The sequence below is a fragment of the Hyla sarda genome, chromosome 4 (assembly GCF_029499605.1).
Source record: "Hyla sarda isolate aHylSar1 chromosome 4, aHylSar1.hap1, whole genome shotgun sequence".
Taxonomy (NCBI): Eukaryota; Metazoa; Chordata; class Amphibia; order Anura; family Hylidae; genus Hyla; species Hyla sarda.
In genome coordinates this window covers 160,452,777-160,472,574 of record NC_079192.1, presented here as the reverse complement: position 1 = coordinate 160,472,574, position 19,798 = coordinate 160,452,777, and the positions used below count along the sequence as shown (strand labels likewise).

The 19,798-nt window shown below is 41.2% G+C and overlaps 1 protein-coding gene across 1 annotated transcript in view; it reads right to left on the bottom strand.

Annotated features, from left to right (window-relative positions):
- TRPM1 (transient receptor potential cation channel subfamily M member 1) overlaps positions 1–12,606 on the bottom strand; it is a 339,306-nt gene extending 326,700 nt beyond the window's left edge. The window contains exon 1 of the mRNA XM_056572537.1: positions 12,550–12,606. Within this exon, the coding sequence (XP_056428512.1) occupies positions 12,550–12,561 (12 nt within the window). The 5' untranslated portion in view covers positions 12,562–12,606. The remainder of the gene's footprint in view (positions 1–12,549) is intronic.
- Positions 12,607–19,798: the final 7,192 nt, after the last annotated feature.

Sequence of the window (19,798 nt, the reverse complement as noted above, 5' to 3'; positions counted from 1 at the left end):
GTAAATGAGCTTTAAATAGTTAAAAAGACTACAACTGGTTGTGTTTTTTTGTTAGGAGGGCTTTGCTGTTACATTCTTGGTGGTTTGTATAATCCACAGGAGCTGTGCTAAATAAAAATAGCATGGTCAAGGGTGTACTATGTAGTATAAAATGACAGCATGTTACCTACAAAACACGATAAAAAGCTAAATATAAATAAATAATTTTGCACTATAATAAGGATTTTAAAAATTCTCAACAATATAATTAATCAGGAAAAGTAATGCCAAATCATTCCCCCCGCGATGCCAAATCGTTCCTCCATTCCCTCATCCCCCTGTCTTTACCTGGCCAGCACCCTCCGAATAAGGGACATTCCTAATAGCGGTCGTGGACACACCCAATAGGGGACAATAGGGGACAAAACACTCCCATTAAGGGACAAAACACTCCCAATAGGGGACAAAACACACCCAATAGGGGACAACCTGGCTTATGTGCCGCCCTACCTCGTACACAGGGCTGCTGTCAGGGCAGCCCCAGCACACCCTTTGTGCCAAATCATCCCCTTCTGTGCCAAATCATCCCCTTCTGTGCCAAATCATCCCCTTCTGTGCCAAATCACCCCCCCCCCCATGCAAATTCATTCCCTCATCCCCATGTCAAATTATTTCCCCATTCCCTCATCCCCTTGCAAAATCATCCTCCCCCCCATATGAAATTATTCCCTCCACCCCATGCCAAATCATTCCTCCATTCCCTCATACCCCTGTTCTTCTTACCTGGCCAGCAGGCAGTAATTAGTGACGCTCCCCTGTGCTTCACTCTATTGTCCCCTATTAGGTGTGTCCACGACCACTATTGGGAATGTCCCTTATTCGGAGGGTGCAAATACATTAATTCCAATGGGACTCTGCCGGGGAATTAAAAACTGTCCGCTATTGGGAGGTGTCCCTTAATGGGAGGTGTCCACTAAAGGAGATTTCACTGTATCTAGTAACTTACATAATTTTGTCACTATTCCATATGTGATACCTGACCTCTCATGGCTGGATATATTGCTATCTGGTACACAGCATCGGTTTCGAGTTCAAGCAGATGTACCTAGCATGTGGCATATCTACTAGCTTCAGGCTACTGCAGTGATTTAAAGATGAAACCAAAAAGAAAAGAAACCACTTGAAAACGGACCATGTATAAACTAAAATGAATTTTATTTAGAATAATATAAAGACATATAATGATTACACACACAGCGTGGACAAACAGAGGTGGGAACCAGGGAGCAGGGGGAGATAAAAAGAAGGTAACAATAGTATATATAGTGTGTCCAAGTGTGCTGAACAATTTAAAGTGCCAGCAGCATGCCAAATAAATAGATAGGACCAATATGTTTAAAAACGCACACAAAACGGATCACAGAAAAAACCAGATGTAGTAGTGGCATAGAACAGTAACACTCCCTCTGCTCCCCAGTTACCCACCAGATCTCCAACGCGTTTCACCCAACAGGGCTTTATCCAGGAGTGGTGGGCAACTGGGGTGGGGTACCTTATATATGCACAGCCGAACAATCACAATGGTTACACAAGAAGAGATGATTACCTAAACGCCAGTATGCACTCCGGCGCCATTACTGTCCTCGACCGCCGCTACACTGCACCACTTCCGGGTATAGTGTTTAGAATGTAAAAAAGAGCTACGGCAAAATGGCCGTCCCTAGACCCTAGAGGCAAAAATGCTTGGGACTACAAGAAAATGGCCTCCGCGCATGGGCAGTTTATGAAGTGCCATGTTAGCACAATAAACATCAGAAATATGGCCGCATACATACAAACAGGTAGGGTACATAAAAATGGAGGTCCTACATAAGTAAAGTGATGTACTAGATTTCTAAGTTTTATATAGATAATTGTAGCAGCGGTAATTGTAAGGAGGACATAAGGTGCAGAAGTGCACATAGTAGGCATAGAATACATACAAAGAAATGACTAATATACATATAAAACCACATAGGAAAAATATAGGAATTTCATGATAACAAATATGTAAGGTAAAATACGGGAATATATTGACAAATGAAAAATGTAATGAATAATAAGGTATAAAATATAAAATATGCAGCAAAGAACAAGATATACATATATTAAGAAAGAAATATATATGAAAAAATTTAATTTATATATATTAATGGGCAGTGAATGTGCTGCAAAATGGATATGCTGGTACATAGTTATCACAGGGGGACCACTCCATCTAATGCCTTTGGATCTAAAGGCCCGAAGTGGGGCACGTATACATGTGGCCATTGTGTTGCTTGTAAAAATATTGTGAAATCTGAGACCTTTGCCAATTTTGACAACAGTAAAGAGTATCGGATTGCACATCGAATTGATTGTGCCACCAAGGGTGTTGTCTATTTGGCCTCGTGCCCGTGCGGAAAGATTTATGTGGGTTTAACCACACGGGAATTCCGCAGACGGGTCCGTGAACATGTGTTAGACATACTTGCGGCCAAAGATGTTGATGACATAGACACCCTAAAGATCCTACCGAGACACTTTAAGATTGCTCATGGGTGTGATTCCTCTTTGTTACAGGTACGCGGCATTGATCGCGTGTATTTTGACACAAGGGGTGGAGACTGGAAAAGGGCTCTAGCCAAAAAAGAAACGATGTGGATTGAGAAGTTGCGAGCAAGGTCTCCATATGGACTAAATGAGTACAACAGTTTTGCCCCTTTCCTGTGATATGGCTTCTTATTGGTCTGCCACCTGGTAAGTATTTTAACAATGTTTCTGTTATGTATGCCTCTGGGACCCTTATTTGGCACTTTTATACGGTTCCATTCTGCTGGGGATTCTGTCTATGTATGACTGTTGTCATTGGTTGATTAACTATTACTAACATCCACTTACGAGGTTGATTTTCCTTGTATTTAACATCTATTACATATGTGTGTATATATATGTACATATATATATATATATATATATATATATATATATATGTGTGCATGTATATGTGTATATACATATTTTTTATATTATTATACACATTCTGAGTTTGGCTTATTTGGTGGGTTGGGCTGTCTTGCCCCTCATTTTATTTTACTCATTTTATTTTACTCTTAACCACTTGGGTGGTTTTCATGTCTTCTCACTGCTATATGGTGTGTTTATGCCATACTCACAATTATATGTTTTCTTCATATGGTATGAATTGGTTTTTCCTATTTCTCCTTTCTTCTTTGCTTCTTCTTTGTTTTGTAGGCCGTCTGACCAACAACTATGACACCCCCTCTTGATTACCAAGCATCCCCTTAATATAGGATTTCTTCACAACAACTTCAACACATATATGTTCAGTTGCAATTATATAGGAATTATAATACGGGACAACATGTTAACTGGACCTGGTTATGTCCATTTGTGGACACAGTATATGTTTAATCTTTATTCTACTTTTTTCCACTTACTTTTGCACTGGGGGGCCCCCCATTTTTCTCGCACTTGCACTTTATTTATTTATTTGTTCTTTTCATGTTATTTATTTATCTATATTTATTTGTATTTTTGTGCTTCTTTTGCTAAACTGTGGCTTTTATAGCGTTATGAATTGATATAGTTTCTATATATTTTTTAGTGATACACTGGTTTTTATGCATACTCCCATACTTGTCACATTTTTCCAATTTTATTTCACTTTATTTCATGTCACCAATTACACCATCATGTGGTCTTTACTTTTCCTTCACTTTCGCAAGTATTGGTGTCATCCCGTCACATTTTCATTATATGTAATTTTGTAGCACGCATCTACTTATATTTTTCTATATTATTTATTAATTGCACTACGCAATTTATCATTCTTTCACGCATTCGTGCTCACACAGTTCTTACACTTTAACACCTTCACTGATTTTCTATATATATGTAGGTAATGTGTTTGCACCTACATACTTACGTGTACATATATATGTTTTTTCTCCCCTTCTGATTACACTGTATTGCATATCCATTTTGCAGCACATTCACTGCCCATTAATATATATAAATAAAAAATTTTCATATATATTTCTTTCTTAATATATGCATATCTTGTTCTTTGCTGCATATTTTATATTTTATACCTTATTATTCATTACATTTTTCATTTTTCAATATATTCCCGTATTTTACCTTACATATTTGTTATCATGAAATTCCTATATTTTTCCTATGTGGTTTTATATGTATATTAGTCATTTCTTTGTATGTATTCTATGCCTACTATATGTACTTCTGCACCTTATGTCCTCCTTACAATTACCGCTGCTACAATTATCAATATAAAACTTAGAAATCTAGTACATCACTTTACTTATGTAGGACCTCCATTTTTATGTAGCCTACCTGTTTGCATGTATGCGGCCATATTTCTGATGCTCATAAACTGCCCATGCGCATTTTCTTGTAGTCCCAAGCATTTTTGCCTCTAGGGTCTAGGGACGGCCATTTTGCCGTAGCTCTTTTTTTACATTCTAAACACTATACCCGGAAGTGGTGCAGTGTAGCGGCGGTCGAGGACAGTAATGGCACCGGAGTGCATACTGGCGTTCAGGTAATCATCTCTTCTTGTGTAACCATTGTGATTGGTCAGCTGTGCATATATAAGGTACCCCACCCCAGTTGCCCACCACTCCTGGATAAAGCCCCGTTGGGTGAAACGCGTTGGAGGTCTGGTGGGTAACTGGGGAGCGGAGGGAGTGTTACTGTTCTATGCCACTACTACATTTGGTTTTCTCTGTGATCCGTTTTGTGTGCGTTTTTAAACATATTGGTCCTATCTATTTATTTGGCACACTGCTGGCACTTTAAATTGTTCAGCACACTTGGACACACTATATATACTATTGTTACCTTCTTTTTATATCCCCCTGCTACGTGGTTCCCACCTCTGTTTGTCCACGCTGTGTGTGTAATCATTATATGTCTTTATATTATTCTAAATAAAATTCATTTTAGTTTATACATGGTCCGTTTTCAAGTGGTTTCTTTTCTTTTTGGTTTCATATTTAGAGTGTTTACCACAGGACCCTATACATCTATGAGCATATCTCCTTCCCCTTTTTTTGGTGCTTTGACTCATTTAGTGATTTAAAGATGTAGCATGGCAAACCATGGCAGCTGCATCTGAAGGAACTAATAGTCCTGTAAAGTATAGACAGGCCTGGTGCAAGGAATTTTGCCACCCTAGGTGAAAGCTTATTTTACCACCCCTTGACCCTGCCCTTTTGCTCCGCCCTTTGACACGCCCCACCTTACTACTGGGGTGACACACTACAACAAACTCCCTCCTGATGTAATCCCCTTACTACTGGGGTGACACACTGTAACAAGCCTCCTTCTCATGTAAGCACCTTGCCACTGGGTGGCAGGGTTTAGCTGGGTGGGCAGGTGCTTCAGATATTGTTTAACTTTATTGCTGCGAGCAGAGCAGTGCCCCAATCAAGAGTGCGCTCTAGGCAGCTGCCTATTTTGCCTATTTTGCCTATAGGCAGAGCCTACCCTGAGTATAGAGTTCTGTAGGTCCCAGAGCAAATTTTAGGCCTGACCCCCCCCCCCCCCATTAACACCACCATCACATCAACACCATAAATAGGGTATGCAGAAGAACAAACACATGTATATAACAATAACATAGGTGAAACAGTTTTCTATGCATATAATACTGTCTAAATAATAATCATACAGCTACAAGATAACCACCAGTATGCAAAAAGCAAATATCTCTATACATATTAACACCATACTGTCATACTGTTACTAACCAAATCTAGCATATCAATAACTATATAACCAATAATACCAGTATACACAAGACAAATAATAGTGCTACACGATGTCTACTACCATTACCACCCTATAGTGACTGAATAATACCACCAATAATTCCCCTATACAGTGACAATATAGAGGTAGATATCAGCTCTACACAGGCTCTGCAGACCATACTATTGATTACAGTGCAGTTACATCCAATGAATCACAAGTCATTCACTTTTCCTTCTCTTTTCCATCCAGCAGGGGGCAACATGAAGACTTCTTCTAGCCACAACTTGTATACTCAGAATCTGCCAGAAAAACATTTTAGTCCCATTTGCTTCTTCCTTACCTTAAAAACTCCTCATGTATGTCCTTGCAGAGTAACGGTGCTCACTTTGTTAAAAGAAATAAGCCCCTCTGTAACCCCAAATAGTGTTTGTGGCCCCTCTGTGCCCTCATACAGTAGTAAGGCCTCTATATACCTAAATAGTAGTTGAAACCCCTCTGTGTAACATGTAGCAGTTAGGATTCTTTGTGCCCCCATATAGTAGTTACCCCCCCCCCCCCCTCTGTGCCCCATATAGTATAATGCCCCTTCTGTGCCCTAATACAAATAAATTAACTCTGTGTCCCTATATAATAGATAGGCCTTCCCTGTGCCCCCATATAGAAGTTAGGCCCCCTCTGTGCCCCCACATTGTAGTTAGGCCCCTTCTGTGCTCCTACATAGTAGTCAGGCTCCTCTGTGCTCCCATATAGTAATGAGGCCCCTCTGTGCCCCATATACTACTTAGGCCTCTCTGGGCCTCCATTTAGCAGTAGTAAGGTCGCTCTATGCTTACATCTGCAGGTCTGAACCTCTGCATGGAGGCTTTCTGGAGGAGCTCTCTTGCTCTGCTCCTCTCTGGCAGGTACTGTGCAGTGTCAAAGGTGTGACTTAGCAGACATGCATAAAGCGTGTGTCTGTTAGTTGCAGCGTCAATATTCTTAAAGCGGAAACCTTAAAATCTGTGGGGAGACCAGCTTGGGGGAAAGGGGCATTTGCACTCCTGCCCCTATCTCTGGCCAACCCTGACTTGCCCTGAAGGTAAAGTATAGCATATATTAACCCAAGATACCAGTAGTCCAAAACATAGACTTCATATTTGAAAGCAATCTCCCATGTTGTTGCTAAAATATTAATTCATTATTAAGTCAAAGAAAGGTCAGTAGATTTTTTTTTATTATGATCCTGTTCCTAAACTACAAACTAAAAAGGTCTGAGCTGTTTTATGCTGACATGGCAGAACTGTTACCTTTTGAACTTTTCACTGTATTTAGAAATATGAGTGACAAGCTGAAAATAGCAGCTAAGTGTATCTCATATTAATGGTGTAAAAGTCTGGAAGTTCTCTGCAGAAAATCGCTTTTTTTTACTGTCAATCATCATTAATCTGCAGAGTCTGACAGAGAGAAAATAACAAGCCCAACATGTCTGACCACATAACATCACCAACACATAATCTTTGCCTTGTCAGTGTTCACTGTACACAAGAAACCAAGTCAAAAAATGGACCTTAAAAGGGGTACTCCGCTGTTCAGTGTTCAGAACAAAATGTTCCGAACGCATAGAGCCGGCGGGGGGGCTCGTGACGTCACAACCACGCCCCCTCGTGACATGTTGCCCCACCCCTTCAATGCATATCTTTGGGAAGGGGTGTGATGGCCGTCATGCCCCCTCCCATAGACTTACATTGAGGGGCGGGGCCTGACATAAAGAGCCATCCATGATACCATAAGCCACCCACCAGCTCTAAGCATTCGGAACATTTTGTTCCGAGTGCTGATCAGCAGAGTACCCCCTTAAGGGTACAATCAGACATCCTTATATTTGCTGCAGCGGATTCTGCTGTCCATTGGCTTCAATTGGTAGCAAAATCTGCTGCAGTAAAAAAAACAGGACGTGTGAACTGACCCTTAGGCTAGGAACACACATTGCAGATATACTGCAGATTTTCAGCAACAGAAAATGAGCCAAAGGCAGAAGTGGATCAAGCTGGAAGGGGAATTTTAAAGGTAAGTGTTATACTTGACTTTCACTTGTGTATATGGCTTATTGCACAGAAGAACCCAGTGGAAGCTTTGTGGGCATGGTTTTGGTGTGGTTTATTCCAGTCTAAGTTTTGTGGATGTGGTTTCAATGTGCTTTTCTAAGCCCACAGTAGATGCACTTAAGACATGCAACTTTCCCAAAAAATGCAGTTTTGTGCAACAGCAATTTCAGCCAGTAGAAGGTGCAGGCAGCCTCACAGGGATGCCTGACAAGTGCATTCCACATTATGACACTGATTTACTATTGTAATCCTGACATGTTTTGTCAGGTTTTGTGCCAGATTCTGTCACATCGCGCCCAAAATTCTGCCAGAATTTGCACCAGAATTGAAAAAAAAACTCGACTAAATCTCCATTTTACTGAGAAAACTTGAAAAAGGGGCATGGTAATCATGAAAAATGGGCGTGATCACTGAAAAGGGGCATGTCCCCGACATTTCTACAAAAACCCAACATATTCACTAAGGTTTCCACAGAAAATGTTCAGGTATTGAGCTGAGGAAAACCCGACAGATCAGAACATGTGTAAAATGTTCATAGGGCTCTCCTGCAGGGCTTTCCCCCTTACTCCAAAGTTACTGCTTCATATAAATATGCACATAATATATGTATATTGTCCAGTATGTATAAAGGTTGTACAAATGTATAAAATGTATAGGACCTTCCTGGGTCATGTGATCTATTGTCATGTGATGTACCCAGAGTACCCTGGGCAAAGGACCTCCAGGCTTTAAGACCAATGAGCTTTAGTCCAGCCCCCTAGTATATAAGGGGTGTAGTCTCTAAATTTACTCTATTGGTTCCTGCTCTTCATCCTGTACACTACAGCAATACCAATTTCTGCACAAACTCAGCATATACTACTAAATTCAACTCATTTAGGCCAAAGCCTAAGGAACCTGCAGCCACTTCAAAAAGTGAGTTATCAAGCTCTATCTACAATTCTAGTGACTACTACTCAACTCAAGTATATAATTAGTTGCACAGTGGCCTGCATAAATCACAATACTACAAGTCCCAGCAAGCCTGTGAGGTATCCAGCATCCCGGTTGCCTCTAAAGAAACTGCATAACTGTAAAGACTGTTCTATAAGAAGTTTAAGTAAAAGTTCCAGTTATTTTCACAATTCCTGCTGTGGACATTCCTTTATTGCCTGTCGTTTCTGGGTTGGTTGTCGGCAGGGCCTTAAACAGAAAACAACCACATCCTGGTGTCACGAGAAATCAGGTTAACACCTTGCCCCACAGGGTTAATACCACCAGGGTTAATACCACCAGACCCTGCTACACCGTTGCAACACCTCAGACACCACACTGCCAAAAGAATTAGCTTGCTCACTCTTTTGGCAAAATCTGCGCCGAAGACATTGTCATCTATGGGGAAGGCAATGCCCATGCAGTCCTTGCGCTGACTGATTCAGTCAGCACTGGACGCACTCGTAATTCTGTAGTGTGAATCTAGCCTTAAGATTCCACATCTTACAGGGACCTCTCCACAGACTACATATTTTTCCAACCCTAAGCAGTTCTAGCATATACTTAGGTCTGTCTCTCTTTAGGCTCAGTCACACTTTTTGGTCTCAGCACAGCTGCCCACAATTGCTCCCAGTGCTGCATAGGCCTACTCACTCAACAGTTCTCTCCTTTGAGTTCTCTTTTTCTGCTGATATCTGTGTCCTGTCAGTACTAATGCAATGTCACTATAATGTTCAGACAATTTTTTTCTGTCTGAACAATCAACCACAATTGAACGGATCTGAAAATCTGCAGCATGGTCTAAATCTAAAATTCTTTTTTTGAAGTATTTATTCCCATGCATTTTTAAATTTCTCTTTTTGCTGATATTTGGTCCAGAATCGAGAGCTGACCTGGAGTAAAGGGGACATGGGACCATTGCTCACATATATGGTGGGGGTCCCAGCAGTCGGACACCCACTCATCAGTCACTCTTCACCAATACTGTGGTTAGGTTATAAGTGTTGCTTGGAGGAAAACCCCTTTAACTTCTTCCCACAAAATTATGTACCTGATACGTTGGAATGTGGGCTGGAGTGTATAAAGCATGCTCACAAGCTGAGCGTGAATACCAGCTGCTGTAAGGAGCCAGCACTCACCAATAAGGACTGACATCAACGATCACGCTGTAGTCAGTCATTTAACCCTTTAAATGCCTCAATTAATAACAATCACAGCATTTAAATGGCAAAATGACTGTGTAGGCTTCCCAATGGGCAACTCCACAAACTCATTGCAGGGTGCCGGCTGGTTACCTACAAGGCCTCTGTGTCTGCCATAGTAGATCCATACATTTAACAGTAGAAATAGTCACATTTGGTGTATTTTTGTTGTAAGACCTCAACTGATGAGACACTCGACACCTATCCTGAAACCAGACTAGACTAGAAACTTGTATTCATAGGTAGTGTTTTCCATTTTTTAAGTTACAGTAATACTGTGGCTTCCTGCCATGTGTGGACTAGACTTAAAGTGTACCTGTCATCAACAAAAACTTTATATAATTATATGTATATTTGTAATGTACATTGGTTAAAAAATGTGTATATTCTGTCCCTGCAGCTGATGCCTGTGTGTCTCTATGAGGAGACCAAATACAGGAAGTGTGGGTGGACAAGCAGGGATCTGTAAACTGAGGACAAGCAGGGCCCTGTGCACTGAGGACAAGCAGGGCTCTGTACACTGAGGACAAGCAGGGTTCTGTACACTGAGGACAAGCAGGGCTCTGTACACTGAGGACAAGCAGGGCTCTGTGCAGTGAGGACAAGCAGGGCTCTGTGCAGTGAGGACAAGCAGGGCTCTGTGCAGTGAGGACAAGCAGGGCTTTGGGCAGTGAGGACAAGCAGGGCTCTGTACACTGAGGACAAGCAGGGCTCTGTGCACTGAGGACAAGCAGGGCTCTGTACACTGAGGACAAGCAGGGCTCTGCACACTGAGGATACGCAGGGCTCTGTGCACTGAGGCTCTGTGACACACCGCTGGCTCATACATCAGGATGATTGACAGGCCAGGAGCCTGCACAGAGCCCTGCTTGTCCTCAGTGCACAGAGCCCTGTTTGTCCTCAGCGCACAGAGCCCTGTTTGTCCTCAGTGCACAGAGCCCTGTTTGTCCTACCATCACTTCCTGTATTTAGTCTCCTCACAGAGATACACAGGCAATAGCTGTAGGGGCAGCATTTTTTCTCCCAAAAGAATACAAATTTTTTAACCAATGTAATTACAAAATACAAATAATTGTATTATCTGCATTATATTAACCCCTTAAGGACCACGGACGTAAAAGCACGTCCCCAGCTGCGGGACTCCCGTGATCAGGCATCTTATCCCCTATCCTTTGGATAGGGGATAAGATGTGTAAGCACCGGAGAACCCCTGGTTAAAATAGGCTTGGTCCTTAAGGGGTTAAACGTTTTTGTTGATGACAGGCACACTGTAAAACACAATTGGGGAGATTTATCAAAATCTGTCCAGAGGAAAAGTTTCAGATCACTTCTTTCATTTTTGAAAATGCCTGTGAAAAATGAAAGAAGCCTTCTGATTTGCTATGGGCATCTCAGCAACTTTTTCTCAGGACAAAGTTTTGATAAATTTCCCCCAATATGTTTGGAAACCATGGATTCAGGCTGAATGAAGGAAGTTTAGGGTCCCACGTGCTGTAATTTGCTGCATATTTTCTGCAGCTGGTTTTGCTAGCTATTGACTTATGGGTAGGAAAAAATGGGTAGGAAAATATGCAGCAGCAAATACACAGCAAAATACTGCACGTGTGACCTTGTCCTAAGGCTGCATTTCAACTTGGCAGTTATTTTTTTTTTTTTTAAATACCACTGTAGTTTTTTGAGCCAAAGTCGGAAATGGATCCATCAGGAAGGAGATGTTTAAATCCATGCTTATATTTCCCATTTCTTTTGAGTAAACTCCTGGCTTTGGCTCAAAAAACTGTAGTTGTAGTTTTCCACAAAAAAAAAACCTGCCAAGGAGAAACACAGCCTTAAAGAGCATCTCTCTGCCCTTACTAATGGAGGAGACACCACTAAATGATGCCCATATGCTCTAATAACGACAATCCCTTAAATAGATTTATTTCCTGTTTTTTCCCCTAAAGTGCAGCCCATGTTAGATGGTTCATTTTTTGCCGTTATATTGAAAAACTTAAAAATTTGAATGAAAATGAACAGTCTGATCCAGCATAATAATTGTCACAATATACACAAAATACTTAAATAGGTGTTACACCTATCACATATATTCATAGATAGGTAATCATATTTGCTAACATCTGACTATATTTCTCCACTTATCTGCATTAACTGTATTTCATGAGTTGCATAGGCTACTGCAGGCTACTAAAAATCGTTGCACATCTTATCATTGCACATGTTCACAATTCAATTATGGTGTAATATATATATACATATATATATATATATATATATATATATATATATATATGTAATATATATATATATATATATATATATATATATATATATATATATACTTGTATATATGGTAAAATACTAGCTTCAGTGTAACACACTTTAAGACAGAGCAAAAAGACATTTCTTTGCATCAGTTAATATAATATAATATAATATAATAGGGAACTCTTATTGTCTTTAAAATCCCAGTTTCATTATAAGAATGTTAAACATACCTTGTCAGACATAGAGAAAGCACCATATCCTTAGGATGTCTCCCAAATCGTTCAGAAGTCACATACAGTGACATACTCTTTCAGCCTCCATTGATTCTTATTTGGTCTTTAAACTCCAGGATAGAAGCATACCAAGCATCGACTGTTGTTCTAATAAAAGCTAATTCCTAATTCCCCCAGATAAGCTTCACTGCAGCTAAAGGCTGCTACGGCTTTACTCATCTTATAAAAAGACTTCTGAGTTGACCAAGGTAATAGTATTGAGAAGACAATGATATAGCAAAGGTCAGGAAACCCCTAGCAGAGATTAAACCAAAAAGGCCCGCTGTAATCCAGAAAAACCTACAAGAACACAGAAACAATTGCCAATTTGACCAACATATAGATGGCTGTTTTCTTGTTTTCTGGGACGTAGAGAATTATGTTGTTAAACCTTTGATTTGGTAATTGCAAAAACTTTATCTAAAATATTGTAAGTGGGACTTTTAATATTTATCTCTGTTGTATCTTTATATGGCAAAAAACATCTTGACATTATTGCTCAGTGGCAAAAAGAGAGAGATAAGGGTAAATTCCAGACCCTATTATAATAAATGTAAAATAATGAAATGTAAGAAAATTGGGTATTTCTTTCCTTCAATATAATGTTTTAGTGAAGTCACAATGGTTTTCTGTCTATCTATTATAAATACTATTATGTAATAGCACAATAATATTAGTGTGTTATACAATATTGGAATAGGTGTAGCATTTATAACAAACAAACTACAACCGCTTCTGAGGTCTCATACCATGTACAGTACAGACCAAAAGTTTGGACACACCTTCTCATTCAGAGTTTTCTTTATTTTCATGACTATGAAAATTGTAGATTCACACTGAAGGCATCAACACTATGAATTAACACATGTGGAATTATATACATAACAAAAAAGTGTGAAACAACTGAAAATATGTCATATTCTAGATTCTTCAAAGTAGCCACCTTTTGCTTTGATTACTGCTTTGCACACTCTTGGCATTCTCTTGTTGAGCTTCAAGAGGTAGTCACCTGAAATGGTTTTCACTTCACAGGTGTACTGGTGTGGAGGAGGAGGTGTGATGGTGATGGGGTGCTTTGCTGGTGACACTGTTGGGGATTTATTCAAAATTGAAGGCAAACTGAACCAGCATGGATACCACAGCATCTTGCAGGGGCATGCTGTTCCATCCGGTTTGCGTTTAGTTGGACCATGATTTATTTTTCAACAGGACAATGACCCCAAACAAACCTCCAGGCTGTGTAAGGGCTGTTTGACCAAGAAGGAGAGTGATGGGGTGCTGCGCCAGATGACCTGGCCTCCACAGTCACCGGACCTGAACCCAATCGAGATGGTTTGGGGTGAGCTGGTACGAGTGTAGGCAAAAGGGCCAACAAGTGCTAAGCATCTCTGGGAACTCCTTCAAGACTGTTGGAAGACCATTTCAGGTGACTACCTCTTGAACCTCATCAAGAGAATGAGTGTGCAAAGCAGTAATGAAAGCAAACGGTGGCTAGAACCTAGAATATGACATATTTTCAGTTGTTTCACACTTTTTTGGTATGTATATAATTCCACATGTTTTGGTGCCTTCAGTGTGAATCTACAATTGTCATGAAAATAAAGAAAACTTTGAATGAGAAGGTGTGTCCAAACTTCTGGTCTGTACTGTACATGTAACCAAACATATTATATGTGATACAGACAATAAAACAGGTTATCATTGGCTTAGTGTGTGTAATTGTGGGCACTGGGCAGGGCCATAAAAAATCACAAATATGGAAAAAACAAATAGGCCTAGAATTTGCTTTTAAAAAGAATAACATTATAGAAACCTGTCAAACATCATCTTCATAGATGTCTGAGTAGTAATAGAAAGAGAGTCTTGTTATTTTACATAGACTACAAGGCATATGCATAACCTGTGACAGACTGACACATAATACTGATACATAATACTAAGAGGCTCTGAGAGCTCTCATGGGCTACAATTTACTACTAATAAAATAATAAAATCCTTGTGTTTTAAGTTTCTTCTACCTACTTTAAGTGCGATCCAATACACACACAAGAATTCCTGAATGAATAATTTCTAAACTAGTCCCAACGTCCAACAACCCTACAGGGCCATACCCCATATAAAACAGTGATGAATCAATGAATTGCATTGGTATTTATCCATTGTACAGAGTTTACCATTTCTGAAATTCAATATTTTGTAACATAAACAGCAGCCTGCATTCTGCTTACAGATCTAGAGATTAATGGCAAGCAATATGTACAAGTGTATTTTTGCAGTTTCCTTACGTGTAGGTTGAACCAAAACGTATACTCTAAAAGTGGCTCATTGTTTCACTGTAAGAATTGGTAGCAAAAATGTCATAGTTTAGAATTGCAGAGATTTATTTTGCATCTTGGACCACATTATTTCCGTGATGGCGAGTGCTCCAGTCCGGCGCTCTGAACGTGAGCGATCGCCGCCTCCTTCCCCCGGCAGGACTGCGATTTGCATCGCCGGACGTGCCCGCCTGTGAGTCGCAGCCCGTTCGTTACCTGCTGCTGTCCTGCTCTCTGGTTCTCTGTGTGCGTGCCCCTGCCTCCTAGGGCGCTCGCACCAGCTTCTCCAGATTTAAAAGGCCAGCACACCACTAATTGGTGCCTGGTCCTTCCCATATGTTATTTAAGCCAGCTCCTCCCCCTCTTCCCTGCCGGATCTTCAGTGCCCCTAGCCTGAGATTAAGCGTTCCCTATTGTCTGTTTGCCTTACCCTTATATTTGACCCTTCCGCTAAATTATTTGACTACGCACCTTTGCTGCCTGCCCTGACCTTCTGCTAAGTCCAACTATGCCTCTGCCTCATCCATTTGTACCCCGTCTTCTCACCTACCTGTGTGGTCAAGTTGTATCGGGGGTAGCGACCTGGGTGTCGCCTGCTGCAGCAAGCCCATCCTGCCTTGTGGTGGGCTCTGGTGAAGACCAGCGGCACCTTAGACTCCGCTCCCCGATATGGCCTGTGTCATCTGCCACACAGGTCGGAGGATCCACATCAAGCATTGTTACAATTTCAATGTAGTCTTCTATGCTAGTGATAGGAGTTGTGCACTTGGAACTAAAGCATATGGCTATTGCCCTCAGTAATAAAGTGCCCTTGTATGGTAAACACATAGCCAAGAACATTACAGTCAAGACAGTATACCCTTTATGTTTCATGGTCTACAAACCCAAGTAGAAGCCAGCCTTTGATTCATCCTGGGATTTTCCTCGAAATATCAACAACACATTTCTGCCACTCTTAATTCAATGCACTTCTTTCTCTGTCCTCTCAGGGGGATATAATGTAACCAAAATTGTTTCCATATGTTCTGAATTTCTTTGTTTACTTGTATGGAGCCCGATGCTGCAAACGACATTGAAAAGTGGCAGCAAAGCATTCTATATTTTAAGTCTATTTTGTAACAAGTGACCTGTAATAGATGACAGGCCATGTGAATAAGCAAGATACAGAAAACATTGCAGCGAATATAATGGGCAATACATTAATGTTGTGGTAAGTACAAAGTTGTCCAAGTACCACAGTATCTTAGGCTAACTCTGTGCTGAGCTGTTTTCAGCATACTCTCAATGGGAAAATCTATTAGGATTTGGAGAAATGGAGAAAGCATAGAGAGACTAATACTTACACAATAATCACCATATTCTCTGCTTGCAATGTATGTGAAATGTGCACAGTTACATTATCGGGGGAAGACACAGGACTTAACATTGTTGTGGCTTTGTTTCCAACCCATAAGCCAAACTGAAGCCTTGGTGCTGATGGGCTTATAATATAGAGGTGCATTCCAAAACATATTAACAACATTTAAATCTGCTATTTAAAGGGGTACTCCGCTGCTCAGCATTTGGAACAACCTGTTCCGAACGCTGGAGACAGCACCGGGAGCTCGTTATGTCATAGCCCCCTCATGACGTCACGTCCTGTCCCCTCAATGCAAGTCTATGGGAGGGGGCGTAAGCCCATCAGCAACAAGGCTTCAGTTTGGTTTATGGGTTGGAAACAAAGCCGCAACAATGTTTAGCCCTGTGTCTTCCCCCGATAATATAACTGTGCACAATTCACATACATTGCAAGCAGAGAATATGGTGATTATTGTGTAGGTATGTGAAATGCGCACAGTTATATTATCGGGGGAAGACACAGGCCTGAACATTGTTGCGGCTTTGTTTCCAACCCATAAGCCAAACTGAAGCCTTGGTGCTGATGGCCTTATAAGATAGAGGTACATTTAAGAAAAGGTAAAGTTTCATTCAAAAACATATTAACAACATTTGAATCTGCTATTTTAAGGGGTACTCCGCTGCTCAGCATTTGGAACAAACTGTTCCGAACGCTGGAGCTGGCGCCGGGAGCTCGTTACGTCAAAGTCCCGTCCCCTCATGACATCACTCCCCACCCCCTCAATGCAAGTATATAGGAGGGGGCGTGACAGCTGTCATGCCCCCTCCCATAGACTTGCATTGAGGGGACGGGGCGTGACGTTATGAGGCGGCTGTGAGGTAACGAGCTCCCGGTGCTGGCTCCAGCGGAGCACCCCTTTAAGTAAATGTGGGAGAAGGCCTAGGTAAATGAGGTGAACAAGAACCAAATGGTCAGAAACATGCAGAAGGTCACTCATCATTGCAGTACTCCACTGATCTGGGCTTTATGGAAGAGAGGCCAGAAAGAAGCCTCTTCTCAGTAAATACAGATAAAAGATTGTCTGCAGTTTGCAAAAAAGCATCCAACGGACTCTCAGACTGTAAGAAGCAATATTCTCTGCCCTGATGAAACCAAGATTAAACTTTTTGTCCTCAATTCTAAGCATCATGTCTGCTCATAACCTGACCAATACCACCCCTACAGTGAAGCATGATGGTGGCACCATCATGCTGGGAGAGGGGCATTGGTCGGGGTTGAGGGAAAGTTCAATGGAGCAAAGTACAGAGATATTTTTAATGAAAACCTGATCCAGAGCGCTCAGACCTAAGACTGGGCCGAAAGTTCAGCTTCCAACAAGACAATGGGGGACGTTTATCAAAGTCAGTGTAGGTGCACTGATGTTATAGACAGGTTTTGATGGTGTAGTTGGAGTGTACATGTACCAAATTAATTAAATGATGCAGGGCATGTGACATGGGGCTAGTACACTTTATATATTTTTGTCCCTTCATTTCACTTTGTATGATTCCTTCTCTGTGACTTTTCTGAGACTTTTTCGCCCATGTGACTTTTTTTTTTTTTTTTTATGCAGTTTTGGGTCAAGTCAGGTCTGGGCAGGTGTAGTGTAATTGAGGGCATTACAACAAACCTGCGACTTTTTGAGAAAAGTTACAGTTCATAAATCTTACCACTGCAAAGGGATAAAGTAAACCTGTGTATAAGCCTTAATAAATGTCCCTCACCAACCCTAAGCACACAGCCAAGACAACACAGGAGTGGTTTAGAGACAACTCAGTGAATATCCTTGAGCCAGAGTCCTGACTTCAACTCAATTAAACATCTCTGGAGAAACCTGAAAATGCCTTCCACTAGCGGTCCCCATCCAACCTGATAAGGCTTTAGGGGATCCATAGAAAAGAATGGCTGAAGATGCCCAAATCTAGGTGTGCAAAACTTGTGGTACCAAACCCAAAAACACTGGAGGCTGTAAAGGTGCTTTAAATGGGCACTGTCAGATACAAGACTGTGTGTAATAACCTACTATCCTTACAAAATCCAGCTCGCTCTCCTTTTAATAATTAATGAGCAATAACCACACCGACAACTAGTAACTTTTGATGAGACGTGGGGGTCGGCCACAGCTTTATTAACGTTATAATGACTTTAACCACTGCAACAACCTTTTAACTTGTTCAACCTCTCATAAGGTTGCCAATCAGGGGAAGCACCCAGCCAGCCGCCGGCAAAAGCCACCGGGCATATCAGCCTTCCACCTCCGCTTCTCCATAGATTAACTCTCTTGTAACGCCAGCTGTGACTTGAAACAAAGCAAAACCATACAAAAATAAACAGAAACCAAATAAGGAAAAACGTCTTCCTATAAAATTCTATTTTTTTTTTATATGTTTAGATTTATTTATTTTTTTAAAGGGGGGTACAAAATCCAACAGAAAAAACACAGAAACAAACAGAGGTGGGAAAACGGGGAGCTGTCACCTCTGGCAGCTGCAGCAGGTAAGCTGAAAAGGACCTGGGAGGGGAGGCTCCTTCCTTATAACAGAACAGGGTCGTCCTGCCCCCCTTGGTCATGTGACCACCTCATCTCCTACTTTACTGGCCACCACTAGCACCACCAGAGAGGGAGGGGGAAGGGGAGCCCTCGCTGTAACCCTTTCATTCCCTGTCTCCTGCTACACCATACCCACAGTCCGTGGCCCCTAGACCTAGTCGGCCCGGAGCCACCCAAAACTTTTGATAAGTTGTAAAGCATGCCAAACCAATAGAAATGCTTAAGTACACATATGTAACACAGTGATTACCAAGTGGTCACAACAAAGTACAGCGTGCAGGACTCCAACACCCAATTTTTCGATCCAAGGTTTCTTCCAGAAGAAGCCTTGGAGGGAATTGTTGGGTGTTGGAGGCCTGCACGCTGTACTTTATTGTTACCACTTGGTAATCACTGTGTTACATATGTGTACTTAATCATTTCTACCTTTCTCCCTTTTAGCACTGTGCAGTTTACATATTACGTTGATGCACTTTACAATTTTTTGCTGCTACATGCTGTTGTTAAAGGGGTACTCCGGTGAAAACCTTTTTTCTTTTAAATCAACTGGTGGCAGAAAGTTAAACATATTTGTAAATTACTTCTATTAAAAAATCTTAATTCTTCCTGTACTTATTAGCTGCTGAATACTACAGAGGAAATTATTTTATTTTTGGAATGCTCTCTGATGACATCATGACCACAGTTCTCTCTGCTGACATTATAATAATAATAATGCTTTATTTATTGTTGCCCTTAGTGGGATTTGAACCCAAGTCCCCAGCGCTGCCAGGCAACAGTGCTAACCACTGAGCCACCATGCTGCCCTTAGCATACATCTGCTATGCACGGTTGCTAAAATGGACAGAGATGTCAGCAGAGAGCACTGTGGTCATGATGTCATCAGTGTTCCAAAAAGAAATGAATTTCCTCTGTAGCATTCAGCAGCTAATAAGTACTGGAAGGATTAAGATTTTTTAATAG